We start from the raw sequence: 15,539 nt of genomic DNA, 5'->3' as shown, positions 1-15,539 counted from the left end.
GCCAGAACTAGCCCGTTACATATGGAGGGGAGGGGAGGGGACAGGAATATATGAAAGGTTCATAATGGAGGCGACACCAGGGCTCTGGGAGAGACACCTTTATCCTTAATCTCCGAGCAGCTGTCTGTTATTTTATGGAATGTGGTCCAGTTGACTCAACTGCCACCGTGTCAGCTTTGTCTGTCTCGTGTCATGAACTCCCAGGAAGAGGCGAAGTCGAGTACAGCCAGAAGATTTTACCTGATGATCAGAGACCACACAAAACCAGCCAGAAAGTTAAAACAAGCACACAAAACCTAAAAGAAAGAAAAACCATAGTGCAGGCCACAGACTAATGCGCCTCTGGGTTCTTTCCCCAGCTCCTGTCACACATCGAGAAGCTTCGAAGCTCAATGATGAAAGATTTAAGCGCAGATAACGTTTTCTACAAGAGGCGGGTAGAAGAGTTAGGCCAGAAACTGCAGGAGCAGAACGAGGTGATCATCACTCAGAAGCAGCAGGTACGGCTGTCGGGGGGTGGGGGTGGGCGTCTGCACTGAGCGCCTTGGAGCAACACCGTTGCCCAAGAACACAGAAGTTTAGGTCATGATGTCTGAAGTTGAATACGACAAAAGTGGACTGTTTCCTCCTCGCTGTTTCCGTGTGACTGCTTGCCCAGAGTAGATGTGTTGAGATAAATCGTTCCCATGGCTACTTCAGACACAGGGATACTTTAGATACGAATCTGAAGTTAGGTAAGACTTTCCTACCCATGATCACATGGAGGAGCAGCCAGGTCCGTATGTGTGATTCTCCCCCAACTCCTGCCTCGGCCAAGAAGCCTACGTCAGGGTGATGTAGCGAGAAGGGTAATTTACCGGTGGTCATATCTGGCTGCGTCCAGTCTGTCCCTCTCTAGTTTAGAACATGAAACTAGCAGACTGTCGTATGTTTTGCAGATTAGAGAATTTGCCAGCAAACCGTACCACAGTGTCAACGAGATGAAAGGTAAGGGCCATGATGGCCGTGCCCAAGCCAAAGTGGCTTTCCTGACAGCCTCGGATGCCGACAGTCAGGGCCCGATGGTGTATGTCTACTAAGGTGGCATGCCACTCGATATTTTAATTTGGGATATCTGTCCTGTTGCCATTTGAATATTTGAGATTCCTTTCCATAACCCAGAAAGTTGGAGGATTACAATCTAAACTCTTATTTAAAAATTATATATTATTCAGTCATCAATTATGTGCAATTATGTGCTGGTCAGTAGTCATTCTAAATTGTCGTATGTGTGTGAGTGTTTTACCTGCATGTATGTATGTTCACCATGTGTGTGTGCAGTACCTGCAGAAGCCAGAAGAGGGCGACACCCCCTAGAACTGGAGTGACAAATGGTTGTGAGCTTCGGGGAACCCAATACGCCAGTTCCTCTGCAAGAGTAACAGATGCTCCTAACCACTAAGCCATCCTCCCAGTCCTGCCTTTCATCTCTCGAATTACATACTTAAGACAGAGTTAAAAACGCAGGGCTTAGAAAGAGTTTGAGCTCAGCCCCACCCCTGGCGCTTCACGCCTTCTCGTGAGTCTGCATTCAGTTTCTTCCTCCCTAATGGAGGAAACAGAATAGCTGCTGCACTAAAGCCTTGTTACAAGGATTAAAGCGAGTAACTCATGAAGTGCACTGGTTACACACCTGCTGGGATTTGGCACCAAACACTTAATTCTGAAACACTGCAAAGACTTCCGCATGAGTCTGCATTCCTGGTTTAGGGTAGAAGCCACACTGAGCATCGTGGTGCAGTACTGGCGACTCACAGGCTACAGCAGCAGCAGCCTGGCCGCCTCCCGTCAGGCACGATCTAGATGAGAAGGGAGAATGGAACTAAAAGTCAGACTTGAGTCTACGCTTCTTCCAGAGAGCCTCGTTTGGCCCCAGAGTGCCTCAGATTGTACAAGAGTTCTCGCTTGCGTGGGAGACACTAGCAAGGGTTTGGTAATGGGACGCATGGCTGAGTTTTTCTCCATCTTTTTATGAGCTAAATGTTTAACAAACAAAACAAAACCAAAAGAACCTGGGAGGGGGTGAGCTCATGACTTCCTTTAACTCCTCTTTAGGAGAACGAGAGCTCAAGTGATGAGAAATATGTTAATGCTCATTTAGATATAAATAATTGACTAGAAGTCATTCCAGGAAAGAAAATCGAACCGTGAAAGATTTGAGTCAGACTGGGCCATGGTAGTGAACCCCTTTAATCCCAGCACTCAGAGGCAGAAGCAGGCGATCTCTGATCTCTGTGAGTTCGAGGCCAGCCTGCTCTCTAGAGGGAGCCCCGGGACAGCCAGGGCTAAACAGGGTTGATGATAATTGCTGCTTAAATCTTGCTCTGATGACGCAGTTTTCATTTTTAACTTCCATTTCTGTAATTTCAGGGACTCCTTTAACCCGACAAACGCTGGAACCTAAATCAGCTGCACTGACCACACCCAGTAAGTGTCAGCAGAGAGTCAGTAGAGGGTCAGCGGAGGGTCATGGAGGGTCAGCAGAGGGTCAGGGGCTAAACTACCTTCGTGGTCGTTTTTACTCTCTTACTTAATTTCCTAGAGATTTTTCTTTGAGAAGCAATGTACTTGGTGATGTTCACCCCAAGCTTTGACTGCGATCCCGTGATTTGGGTTAGTTGTGCCCGTCACGCGGTAGTTTGACTTAAAGGAAGGAGTAAACATTTTGGTATCACACAAGTTCACAATTCGGGACTCCCCAGAGTAACCTTGGAAGGGCGCGGCTGGCAGCCACGCCCACCGACATGGCTGAGGTTGACCTGAGGTTGATGCCGAGGAGTTTAGCAGGTCTTCCTGTCCTTACTTGCGATCGGCCACTGATCCAGGACCTGGATTTGTCCAGATGCAGTTGTAACTAAAATCCACGCTGTGCACACATAAGGGCCGGTGTTTGATCCCCACCACTCAGGAACTAGCTGAACACAGCGTAGCACTCATCCTAGGGGTGGGGACAGGAATCTCTGGGCTTGTTAGCTAGTCAGTCTAGTCAAATCTTCAAGCTGTAGGTTCACTCAGAGATCCCTTCTTAAAAGATACACTGGATAACCAGGCATGGTGGCACTTGAGGGGTAGAGGCAGGTGAATCTCTGAGTTTTAGGCCAGCCTGGTCTATGAAGGTAGTCCCAGGACAGTTAGGGCTACATGGAGAAACCCTATCTCAAGAACAAACAAACACTAAGCTGGAAAGATAGCTCAGAGGTTCAGAGCCATTTGAAGATTGGAGCTCAGATCCTAGAACCCACAGATGAATGAATGAATGAATGAATGAATGAATGAATGAATGAATGAATGGAATTGGTGTCCAATTGGGGAAGCCACTTGCCATTGACCCCCACATTCCACAGGCAAACACACACACACACACACACACACACACACACACACACAGACACGTGTGCATATACACAGAGATGTGACCTTTTCACACTTTTTTTCAATGATAGTGAATGAATTTAAATCTTTTAATCTCTGTTTAGGAAAAAGAGAAGATAAGGACTCTGGGTAGAAGAAGTCTGAGCAGGTCGTGTTTGTGAACAACAGTTCAGGATGCTGTGTGCACAGGGTCTGGGGCACTAGCGGGCTCAGGACTGAGGCTGGGCGCTCAGAGCTGGCCCCACTCCCATGGGCCAGGCTCCAGGAGAGCGGGTGTCGAGAGTTCATTACTGGTGTCTTTAGGGGTTTGACTAACAGCTTTCACCAGTTAGTCTGGGAGGGTGGTGACAAGGGGGGGGGGGCTTCTCTTATGAAGCCACTGCCACTTCCTAATGCCAAGGAGATTGGAAGGTCGTGGGGGGGGAGCTAGATTTAACTTAGGAAATAAGGAAAATGCACGCTTCAGGGAAGGATGGGACATTAAAAGACGGAGCTGAACAATAAACAAAAGAAACAGCACCAAGCACACAAACAGAAAAGAAAAAATGTAGCAGCAAAGTGTGTTTGGAGTGATTTTTTTTTCTCCAAATGGAGTGGCCAGGCAGCCAGATCTAGTGGGATATGAGAAGTCAGTTATTAAGATCTTGATATAGTAAAGAATTTATTCTCCACACTTTCAAATAACTTTGTTTGAAAATGTGCTTGTACGGTTGTGCGTGTGTAGATTTCTTTAAGGAAGTATGTGTAAATGTCACTGATGGTCCATATGGTAAGAGAAAGTATTGGTGTCCCTGGGCTAAGGAGAATGGGGGGTTAGGTGGGTCCATAATCCATAAGTAGGAGACCCTTGGGGGTGGTTCGCTCATCCTCAGTCCCTCCTCCAGCCTGGAGAAAGATCTAAAATTCCAAGATTGTAGGCATGACAAGGAGAGCCTCCTCAGAGGGGAGCGCCGGTGCCCTAAAGTATAAGATAAGAAAATTCAAATAACAAAGGCGATCATAGAGGTGGGTGCCCAGCACCAGGTGGGTGGGGTCCAGTCCAGGGGCTGCTCTATGATCCAGGCTGCGGCCAGTCATCTGGGACAGACGTCCTTCCCTGCTGCCTGCTACCGTCAGGGAGTGAAGTGTGTAGGCTAGTAAGAGCCTGGTATGATCAGAGCGGACCTTAGTCACTTCAGACCTGCTACTCTCCGTCATAAGGGAGGCATTCCATGGCCTAGAGGGGCGCACTAGGAGATGATCAGTTTTAACGGCAGTCGCACATCCTTTGGCTTTAAAGGAGCCTTTTGGTGGGTTTTCCTGTAACACGGATAGGCATTGGGATAGCTATTTTATTTACACGGCAAGATGCTCGTCTAAGACTGTACAGCTGCGGTATGCTGTAGACAACGAAACAAGGAGCTCGACTGCTCCAGAAATTACTTACGAAGCACCAGCAGGCTTGATGTTTCCCACATTTGTAGCTTGCAAAACTTTGATGTAGATCGCACGAGTTGCAAATGAATCCAGAAGTCCTATTTTCTATGTTTCTAGTCATTTATGGACAGATAGGAGGGGAACGCTATTGTGGGTATTTATTGTAAAGAAAAAAATGTAACTCCACAGCATTCACAAGGTTAGGGCCGATATTTTTAAGGTTGGATTGGGATTAAACGTGAACTAGAGGAAGAAATCATAAACCACTAGGTAGTTGTTTAATGGGGGTGAGGTTACTGTGACCCTGAGACACTTCTCGGGCTCTCAGGGACTGTGAAACCCTGGAAGAAAGGCTGAAGGGTTTGCCCTTTGGGATAAAGTTAAAAAGCACTCAGAATTGACTAAGTCAGGTTTCCTCCGTCTAAAGCTGCACCTGAGTTAATAAGGCCTCATGTCTAGCCTCATGCTTGAGATGTTTTCTGGAACTCATGGAAGCTTCTCCTAGAACGGAGACAACTTAAATGTCCGTCACGTAATAGAAAATCGGGATCTAATTAAACACTGGGATGTTACATGACTACCAGACAATGTCGATGTTGATACACCACACACAGAAACATGCCAACTGAAAGAAGTCAGAACATAGTGTATAGTTCCGTATGTGTGAAATGTTCAGAAGTCAAGTCACGCATATACAAGGGACAATAATTGTCACCAGGGGCTGAGGAGATGGGGAGAGAAGGAGCTAGCGGGCCTTGCCACTGAGAGGGAGAGTGACAGAAGTGCTCCAGGGGCAGTGAGCAATTGTGCTCACACAGCTCTGTGAATATACCAAAAGACACACATGCACACGCACACTCACACAAAGGCACATGCACACATACATGCACACACGCATATTATACACACAGACACATACACAGGTACACACACAGGCACATGCACACACATGCATACACTCACAGGCACATGTACACACACAGGTACACCCACACACAGGCACTCATGTACACAGATACACAGACACACATGTACACACATGCATACACACGTGAACATACATAGGCACACACATAAATGCACATGCATATACATGCACTTGCACACACATGCACACACACAGGTACACATACACACACAGGTACACATACATATGCATGCACATGCATACACACCTACACACGCACAGGAACACGCACACACACAGGTGATTATTTCTCAGAAAAGTTATTTTTAAAGACATGAGGATATGGCTCAATGGCAGAGTGTTTAGCTAGCATGCATAAGGCCCTGGGTTTTATCCCTGGCACCTCCAAATAATATTTTAGAAAAAACTTAATAAAAATCAGATTAGGCCAGCTGGACAGTGTGTGCTGTTCATTCGAGGTGTGTGCTTCCTGTAGGCTGTCTCTATCTTTTTTGGAGTGTGTGGTCACCTTTTTAAAATAAACAGTCTCAATGATTGGTCAGATGCTTAAGCTGTAGAGACGGGGTTTGTACGTGTAGTGAGCTTTCTCATGAGCTTTCTTCTCTCTTGCTCTGTTTCAGTGAATGCCTCAGCCACGCAGAATCTGGATGGTACATCCAACCTGACCATGGTACATGGTAGGTTTCAACAACAGCCTTAATGTTCCGTGTGCATTTTCCACCCAGAGTTAGATAATTCATTAACCCAGATGGCCGGCAGGCGTGTGATTATATAAAACAGGAAACACCAGCAACTACAAAGCAGTTCTTATTAAAACTGCTGTCTTCACAGACAACGTGACCAAAACAGCGGGACATACCGTCAAAGCCATTCGGCGTGCAGGGTGTCTGTTGCTGGACTTGCCGACAGCAGTTTTAACTTCAGTACTTCATTTATTTACGATCCCTGAAAAAAGTGGTGGGACCAGAGGAAGGACAAGGTGGCTGCGAACTGGGCCAGCCAACCAGCACATGCCACAGGGCATAGGCACTGCTTGTTTTCGTAACTTTCAGCGTGGTAGTTTGTCACCTTTTTAAAATAAACAGTCTCAATGATTGGTCAGGAAAATGTAGAAAAAAGATAGAAACCAAGGGCAACAAACTGGACCAGGCCCCAGGGGTGAAGTCCCTACCAGAACCTGGTCCTCAGCCAGGACATTGAGATTACGATCACGCTCTGGTAGACCGATGGCTGTCTGCAGCTGTGGTGCTCCTCCTGTTGAATTGGGCTTCTTGCCGTTTCTAATCCTCTGATCTTTGTGTTTTCGTGCGTTACAAAGGTACCACCTTTTCCTGCCTCATCTACCAACGGCGTAGAATCTAATAATCACTGTCCTCTGACGAAGTAGCTGAGGTGGCTCAGTAGATAAAGCGCTTGCCATGCAAGTGTGGGGATTAGCAAGCGTTTGAATTTCCAGAACTCACCTCTGTAACCCCAGTGCTACTGAAGTAATATCGGAGCTAGGAGAGTCCACGGAAACTCCCTGGCCAGCAGCCCGAGGCCCAAAGCAGTAAAGAAGTGACTGTGTGAAAATAAGGTGGGAGATGAGGACTGAGACCCAAACTGTCCTCTGACCTCCCATGCATGCCATGCACTCAAACCCACGCTTACACACACACACACACACACACACACACACGAACACACATGCATGCACACATGCAGGAACACATACATACATGAACACACACATATGGGCACACACGTGGAGATACACACATCACATACACACATAAACACACATGCACACACCTGAATAAACACATTCACATGCATACATGCACACACACATGAACACACATGCATGAACATACGAATACACATGTACACGTACATCACATGCACATATGCACAGAACACAGCACACATGTGCATACATGCACATATATGCAATACACTTGTACACACATGCAGGATATGTGCATACACTTACATACACACACACATGAACACACATACACATAGACACATACACACACATATGCACACATCACATATGCACACACACATGAAGCACACATGAGTATACACATGCACACATACATGCACACTCATGCACCCACACATGAATACACACATGCACACATACATTCAGAACACATGAACATAAGCACACATGCATACACACAACACATAAGCACATATGCACACAGGAACACACACACATATACATATGCATATAAAATCATGCAAGAACTAGAGTGCTAAGCGATCAATGTTTAAAAAAATATTTTTGAAAAAAGAGTAGGCATGAACTGGGCGTAGTGGTTCATGTCTGAAATCCCAACACTTGGGAGGCAGAATCTGGAGGAATACTGCAAGTTTAGGGCCACCCTGATCTACATAGCAAATTTGAGACTAGCCAGGACTACATAGGGAGCCTCTACTTCAAACAAACAAAAGAGTAGGCTTAAGTCCACAAGGGAACTAAATTTAGACCTTTTTGCCTTCATACATACTGTGGTCAATGCATATGGTCTTTGATAATGAGCCTTTAAACCATGACTGATCATGGAGAAGTATTGAATCATGGTGTGAAACCTACCTCTGGATCTTATCACTTAAGGGTATTTTTCTCATTTACACAGGATCTTTTTCTCATTCACACTAATGATAGACACAATGCATGTTATACTTGAACAAATTGGCTTAATATTGAAAATATGAGAAAATTATCTCAACTATACATATAGTGTATGTATATTTAGTGTCTGGACAAGACAAAACTTAATCAAAAGAGTAGAGTCAGACCAGCAGAACACTAGTCAGGAGGGCACTCAGCTCCTATTCTAGCAGGTGGGGACAGCGTCTTCTCCTCACTGGCTGGGGTCCCAGCTCCCAGTCTTATTTGATCGGCTAGTCTTAAAAGAAATGATGGACAGGAAATGAAGGAAGGGTCAGATGCTTTAATCCCAGAGTGCAACAGGACCTTCGTGTAAATAAAGTTTTATCGGTTGGGGGTGGGGATTAAAATACTTGTTAAAAAAAAAAAGTCTTACAAGGTGGGGGGAGATAAAAAAAATTTGAATTCCTTGTCCTAAGCAGAAGGATTTTTAGTATTTGATGGAAAGGGTTCGAGTTTACTGTTTCTTGCAAACCCTTCCTCTTCTTCTTCTTCTTCTTCTTCTTCTTCTTCTTCTTCTTCTTCTTCTTCTTCTTCTTCTTCTTCTTCTTCTTCTTCTTCGTCTTTTAACTTTTTTTTATTAACTTGAGTATTTATTTACATTTCGAGTGTTATTCCCTTTCCCGGTTTACGGGCCAACATCCCCCTAACCCCTCCCTCTCCCCTTCTTTATGAGTGTTCCCCTCCCCATCCTCCCCCCATTACCGCCCTCTCCCCAACAATCACGTTCACTGGGGGTTCAGTCTTAGCAGGACCCAGGGCTTCCCCTTCCACTGGTGCTCTTACTAGGATATTCAATGCTACCTATGAGGTCAGAGTCCAGGGTCAGTCCATGTATAGTCTTTGGATAGTGGCTTAGTCCCTGGAAGCTCTGGTTGCTTGGCATTGTTGTTCATATGGGGTCTCGAGCCCCTTCAAGCTCTTCCAGTTCTTTCTCTGATTCCTTCAACAGGGGTCCTGTTCTCAGTTCAGTGGTTTGCTGCTGGCATACACCTCTGTATTTGCTGTATTCTGGCTGTGTCTCTCAGGAGAGATCTACATCCGGCTCCTGTCTGCCTGCACTTCTTTGCTTCATCCATCTTGTCTAATTGGCAAACCCTTCTTCTTTTTGAACATTCTGTCCCTCAAACTCCTTTCTGTCCTGTCTTGGAACTGCAGTACGCAGAGCGTACATGTTAGCAGTAGCTGACTCAGTGAGGCCCCCAGTAGAGGGGCTCAGTTATTCCATCCCTGTTATTAGCATGGTTTAAGGTGAGCCTATCTTCTTGGGGGTAGGAGTCTGGCCTGCCTCTATTGCGAAATCAGTTCTGCACCCAGGCTGCAGAATCCGTTCTCTTAACCAGCCTCCTACTTAATATTCGCCTCCCTAAGGAAGTAATCCCCTTAGGAACCAGACCAGAGGTCCAAATTCTATTTTTCACGTTGTTTTAAAACCGTCTGCCGCTCTCTGGCAGTAGACCTTTGAACTTCCTTTCCTTTCTATCTGTCCTTAGCCTTCTGGGTCATAGTATATGAGAGCACACTCTCTTTTCAAAATATTTTTAATGTATTATTGTTGATGTTTGTGTACAAGGTGGGGATGGGCGACTGGTGTGCATGCCATGGCCTCCTTAGGGAGGTCGGAAGTGACTTTGTAAAGTATGTTTTCTCCTGTTTTCACATGGTTTCTGAGGTTCTAACACGGTCGTCTGCCCTGTGGACTCTGCCCTGACAAGGCCCATCATGGCTCCTTCCTGGCATCTTCTAAGATTTAAAATGCTAGCCAGACCTGGCAAAGGGGCCAACAGCCTGGGCTGGTCACAGAGCAGGAGGATCTGGGGGAGACTTGGCCAGAGGCCACTGATGTCCTCGGCTGGCACTTCTGGAATGCTGGCCTCTACTGTGGTGGGGAAAGGAAAACATTAGTCATGGAGCGATCCACATTAATTGGCCCCTTTATCCTCCATCTCTTGTTCTGTCCCATGATTTGCTAACTACCTTGGTCGGGAATTCTCTGGGACCCATTCTGAGGCTTAAAGCTTAAATGCCTAGGAAGAGGAAAGCAGGTTCAGGCGGAAGGGATGTTGAGTTCCCTCAGCTCAGGGCAGGCCTCAAAGATCCCAGTGCAAAGCCAATGGATACTCTAGAATTGTCCGCCACGGAGGCAAGGCGTGGTAAGGGAATTACACTCCTGTGTCAGTCTCTGTCAGCCGTGGGATATGGACCACGTTGAGGAGGGGACAAGCTGTCCTGTCCACCTTCACAGAACTCACTGTGAATTCCATGGGTCAGCAAGGCCAATACTTCTGTCCTGATGCAGTGGAGGTAGAAGTGGGAACCAAGATGGCTCTCTAGCTTTTGACTTAGCTACCCACACTGGAGACAAAGGCAGTGAATTCTAGTTCTAAGGTGGTCAGGAGGTTTACAGAAGAACTAAGAGACCACTTCCCATCCACGGCTCCCAGATAAAGATCAGCCAGGCTACATGCAAGTACTTTTTCCTTTTAAATTAATAGTATTTTTCGCTACTGGAGAACAAGCTGCCTCTGGGGTTGTGACTTGATTGTGATATTAAAATGCAATACATGTGATATAAAGTACACTTGATTGCTATTATCCTGACCCATACACCAGCTGTCTATGTGGGCCCCACTGGGCAAAATGTCCCTCTGCGAAGTTGCAAAGCAGTCACTTTTCCAAAGGTGACAGACACCTGATGACTTCTACCTACAGATTGTTTATGTTCCCAGTTCTCGGTGGTATACCTGAACAGAGTCATCACAATACAAAGTTAAAAATGGGGAAGTGGTCCTCAGTCTGTCAGGATGTTACAATTGGTTTTCCAGAGGCAGAAACATTTGTATCAGATGTCATAGTATTTTCAAGAATACTTTATATCTTGGGATAGTGTTTTGGGGGCAGCAATACTCAGTTGTTCGATAGTTGACAGGTAATAGATTCTGGAATTCTGGTGTCTTATAGCTCTTACAGGGAAGAAAGATGGTTTCCTCTCTGCATACCACTGGTCCACACAGTGTTGTAGAAGCAGGACAGGACCATCTAAATAAGACTGGGTTTGATCTCTTCCAGGTGGCCATTATTAGGTACAGTTAGAAAGAGAAATGTTAGGATGTGGCTGCCATCTTTTTTTTTGTACCCTGCAAACCTTTTGTACTTTTTAATGGACACTCTTGTCATCCGAGGGTCTTGCTATGTAGTCCAGGCTGGCCTCATGATCCAACTTCAGCCTCTGAAGCATAGGATAGATGCTTCTTGTAACTGTAGCAGTTCTCTAGCTGTCCCTTGTGCTATTTGCCTTCCTTCTTGTCACAGACCACCTGCAGCAACAGAGGTTACAGCTGTATGTGCAAGGCAACAGCCTGGGGGATAAAGGGAAACAAAGTCTGTCCTTGAGGAATTTGCAGTCTACAAAATAACCAAATACTTGCCATTGTGTTACAAGGGAATGGATAGACTGTGGCGGTGTGGGCTGTCAACCTCTGGCCATTTGAGTCATGGAGGCAAGGATGAACTCGTTGGTATGGCATCCTAGGTAGGGTAGACAATGGCAGAAAGGGTAACGGGCAAACACTGACTGTAGTAGTGACTCAGTTAATCACTTAGCTGAGCATACAGAATGCAGAAGAGGCTGGAGGGAGATAATGTTGGTCCTGACTGTTCAAGGAGGACTAAAGCACCAGTCTCTACTTGTCCAGATGTTTCTGTGGACATGTGTACTCTTGGAATGTCCTTGAGGTTGGGCATGACGGATTGGAGAGCTGGGTTGTGAAGACAGTGGCTTGGCCAGAGTAAGTACAAAGAGAAAGATTGTGAAGAGCAGCTTGGGATATTGGTAACCGTGGACATAAAAGCCCTTCCCTAAAAGCTGGGGTTCCTTGCAGGAGCAGAGATGATTCAGGCACCGAGGGCCACCTCAGCATTGGTGATAGCTCACAAATGCTCTGAACAAATACCTGGAGCGCACTCCACAGCCTGCAGGGAACTCAGCCTGTTAGAGAGTCCTCTCCACGTGACTCGGTTCTAGACTTCTTCTGGGAAACCCTGATGGTTTCTGCTTCTCCCCGGCAGCTGGTCTGGCCTCAGAGTCTTCTTTCGTAGCTTGCCTTGTCTGAGGGTCTTCACAGCTTAACTCTGTCCGAGAAAGACTCTCAGCTCTTCCTGCCCACTGCGGTGGGGGAGTAGCCTAGTGAGTCTGGTCAGTTCAGGAACTTCCTGGAGCTCTTTGTAAGGTCCTGGTTAAGGAGCTTTCCTGAAGGATGGAAGGCCTCAGTCTTGGAGTAAACACCATTCTGGAGGGTAAGACAGAGTGAAATGGCCTCCACATCCAAGATGAGAGTACAATGTCAGGGGGAAAAGTGCTCTGTGGTCTCTGAGCTGCAGGTGGGTGAGCCGTGTATCCCACGGGTGCCTGTTGCCTGTGCCTATATCCTGAATGCTGTCACGGCACCTTCCTCCCTTCCTAAGGTTGATTGGTTGGTTTGATTGAGCTCCTGGCAGATTTCCTCGTGCAGGCGGCGGATAGCATGTCCCTGGTAGAAGTCGACCAGAGATCGTATTTCCCAGTCTCCAGCTCATGTCCTCGGTGAGATGGGACAGCTCTCTCCACTTCACCCTACTCTAAGGCGTCGCCCCGGGGCTCTCTAGGACAGAGCCGGAGTTGGGAGCCTTGAATATCTGCAAGACCGTGTCTCTGTATTGCTGCTCACCTGCGCTGCTTCACATTCTGGGTCTTAATCTTTGCCAGCTTCTCCTAGCCAACAGTCAAGGGTTCCGGCAGGCGGCCAGGCAAAGGTGTGAGCTATCCAGGCTAATACATCCCTCTTGGAAGTTCCGGCTTCTATTTCACTTTATCTCTACTGTTGTATTTTAGACAGGTGGCTCATGGGAAAGTATTTTTGAAGTTGCATCTCATGTCAGCAAGAGATGAATGAGTGAGAGATTTAAAACTTAAATCCTTAAAATATATAATTTTAAAGTGGCATTTGAAGTTCTATAGAGTACCTAGAAATTGGAGAGTTCCTGGAGAAGTGATCAGTTGTTTCTGCCTCAGCCAGGCACGGCGAATCGTGCTCCCAACTCACCCATTTAGGAGGTGGAGGCAGGATCAAGGTTCAAGGTCACTGTTCACTATACAGAGAGTTCAAGGCTAGCTCGACTCCATAAGATCCTATCTTTTAAAGAAAAGGAATAAATAAATAGACTAAAATAATAAAATCAGAAGTCACTGCCTTAGTATTTTCCCAGTAGATCTTTGCTATTTAGGCAAAATATATCAGTGGATATGTGCATACAGTAGTTTGTGTATATGTATGTATGTCTGTATAAATTACTTGGAGGCAAGCAGATGTATTTGTATGACCCCTCTTTTTCTTCATTAACAGAGCAAGTGTTCTCTTCACACATACTGGAACCAATAGCAGAACTTTCTTCAGAGGAGGAAAAAGGTAACAGAGCTCTGAGGTTTACTTGTTTACTCAGATCTAGACCTCGGAAGTACAAGCCTGTGCCATACCACACACCATACCCAAAGCAAGAGCGACCCTTATATGAGGGCCGTAGATTCGACCTGTGTGATATACTGTGCCATGTTATCTTGTTCCCCTAGTGTTCCTAAATCTTATGCTTTGTGGAGGCTGTATGCAGGTAAGTTAATAAGAAATCTCTTATGTCAGGAAACTTAAAAGCAAAGCTCCTTTATTTCAGTACAGATACTCCCTGACTGGCTGACAGAGTGACTCCTGTATCGTATACCCGATGATGTGAAACTGTGCCAGAGTAACTGTCTCACCGTGTTAGTCTGAAATGAATGAGTACAGTTTCCATCTCCAAATACTGGAACTCAGAGCTTGCACACGCTAGACAAGGGTTCTACCTGGGAGCGGTAGCCCGGTCCCCTAATCTCTCTTAATGTCAAAAATGAACACAGGATGTAAGCACTGGGGACGAAATAGAGGAAATACCTTCAGTGTGCATGCAATGTGGGAGCTGTCATAGGACTGAGTTGATAAATTATTTTTGCTTACATATTTCTTTTTGGCATTCCTAAAAAAAATCACTTTTACATATCTTTTTTTAAACTTTACGAGAAAGTGTATATCATTGCTTTCTGAGGCCGGATTTCATGTTTTCCAGCTGTGCTTGAAGTCTGCGTCCTCCCCAAGCCCCGTGACTCCAGGTGTCTGCTGTAAACAATCAGGGTTCTTTGTGGGACTTTGTTTTGTTTGTTTTCTTCTAACGGGGCCTCTGTGCAGCCCCTCGTTGCTCTGGAACTCACTCCATAAACTAGAGTAGCCTCGAACTTACAGAGATCCGCATGCCTCTGCCTCCTGAGTGCTGGGAACAGTCAGTTTGACAAGGAGTGGTTTCTAATGTTTGACGTCATTTCCGAAAGCATGCCGTTTAGACAAATTAGGACAAGAACACCTGCTCTGTTAATGAAGACCAAAAGGAGTAATGCAAAAGTTTCCTTCCAAATAATTTTATATATATATATATATATATATATATATATATATATATATACATATGTATATGCAAACTACTATATATACACATCCACTGACATATTTCCCCCTGATCAGTAATTTTTTTCTTACCGGGAATAATGCTTCACAATTTATCACCTCTTAAGGAGGAAGCTATTCGGTAATCAATATGAGGGTTCCGTTCTTAACCACTTCTGTCAGGAGGGGAGGTTCTGTAATCTTCAAAAAAACGTCCTATTGTAGTTTGTCATTGTGAGTGCCGTGCTTGCAAAGGCCAGAGGAGGGCGCTGGAGTCCCTTGGAGGGAGAGCTATGGGCAGCAATCGGCTGCCTGACGCGGTCACTGGGATCTGAACCCAGAACCTCTGGAAGAGCAACGTGTGCTCGAGACTGCTGAGCACTTCAGCCATAACATGTAAAATTTTAGTAGTTCTTATAACTCCTGGGCTTCCTGGGATTTTACCACTCTTTCTTATTTTTATAAAGCTACAAATACAAACTGAAAATTGACTAAACCAGTCCTGTTCATAATATCTACGTGGTACATATGTCCGAGTCTTGGCGTTGCTGCGTTAATCATTGGCACTTCTGAAAAACGTGTCTTTTTTAATGAGGTATATTTTCATGTGTCTTTACGA

The 15,539-nt window shown here is 45.7% G+C and overlaps 1 protein-coding gene across 17 annotated transcripts in view; it reads left to right on the top strand.

Annotated features, from left to right (window-relative positions):
• The window catches only part of Dzip1 (DAZ interacting zinc finger protein 1), a 53,694-nt gene that overhangs the window by 22,883 nt on the left and 15,272 nt on the right, over positions 1 to 15,539 (top strand). For 14 of the 17 annotated variants that reach the window (NM_001427239.1, XM_063274506.1, XM_063274498.1 and 11 more), the window contains 5 exons: positions 360 to 500; positions 939 to 987; positions 2,410 to 2,466; positions 6,376 to 6,432; positions 13,799 to 13,861. In NM_001427239.1, the coding sequence (NP_001414168.1) occupies positions 360 to 500; positions 939 to 987; positions 2,410 to 2,466; positions 6,376 to 6,432; positions 13,799 to 13,861 (367 nt within the window). The remainder of the gene's footprint in view (positions 1 to 359; positions 501 to 938; positions 988 to 2,409; positions 2,467 to 6,375; positions 6,433 to 13,798; positions 13,862 to 15,539) is intronic. The other 3 variants (XM_063274509.1, XM_063274502.1, XM_063274501.1) reach the window with 1 other exon arrangement.

Source organism: Rattus norvegicus, chromosome 15 (genome assembly GCF_036323735.1).
Source record: "Rattus norvegicus strain BN/NHsdMcwi chromosome 15, GRCr8, whole genome shotgun sequence".
NCBI lineage: Eukaryota > Metazoa > Chordata > Mammalia > Rodentia > Muridae > Rattus > Rattus norvegicus.
The sequence above is the reverse complement of the archived record's forward strand: the minus strand, read 5'-3'. Positions and strand labels throughout refer to the sequence as shown.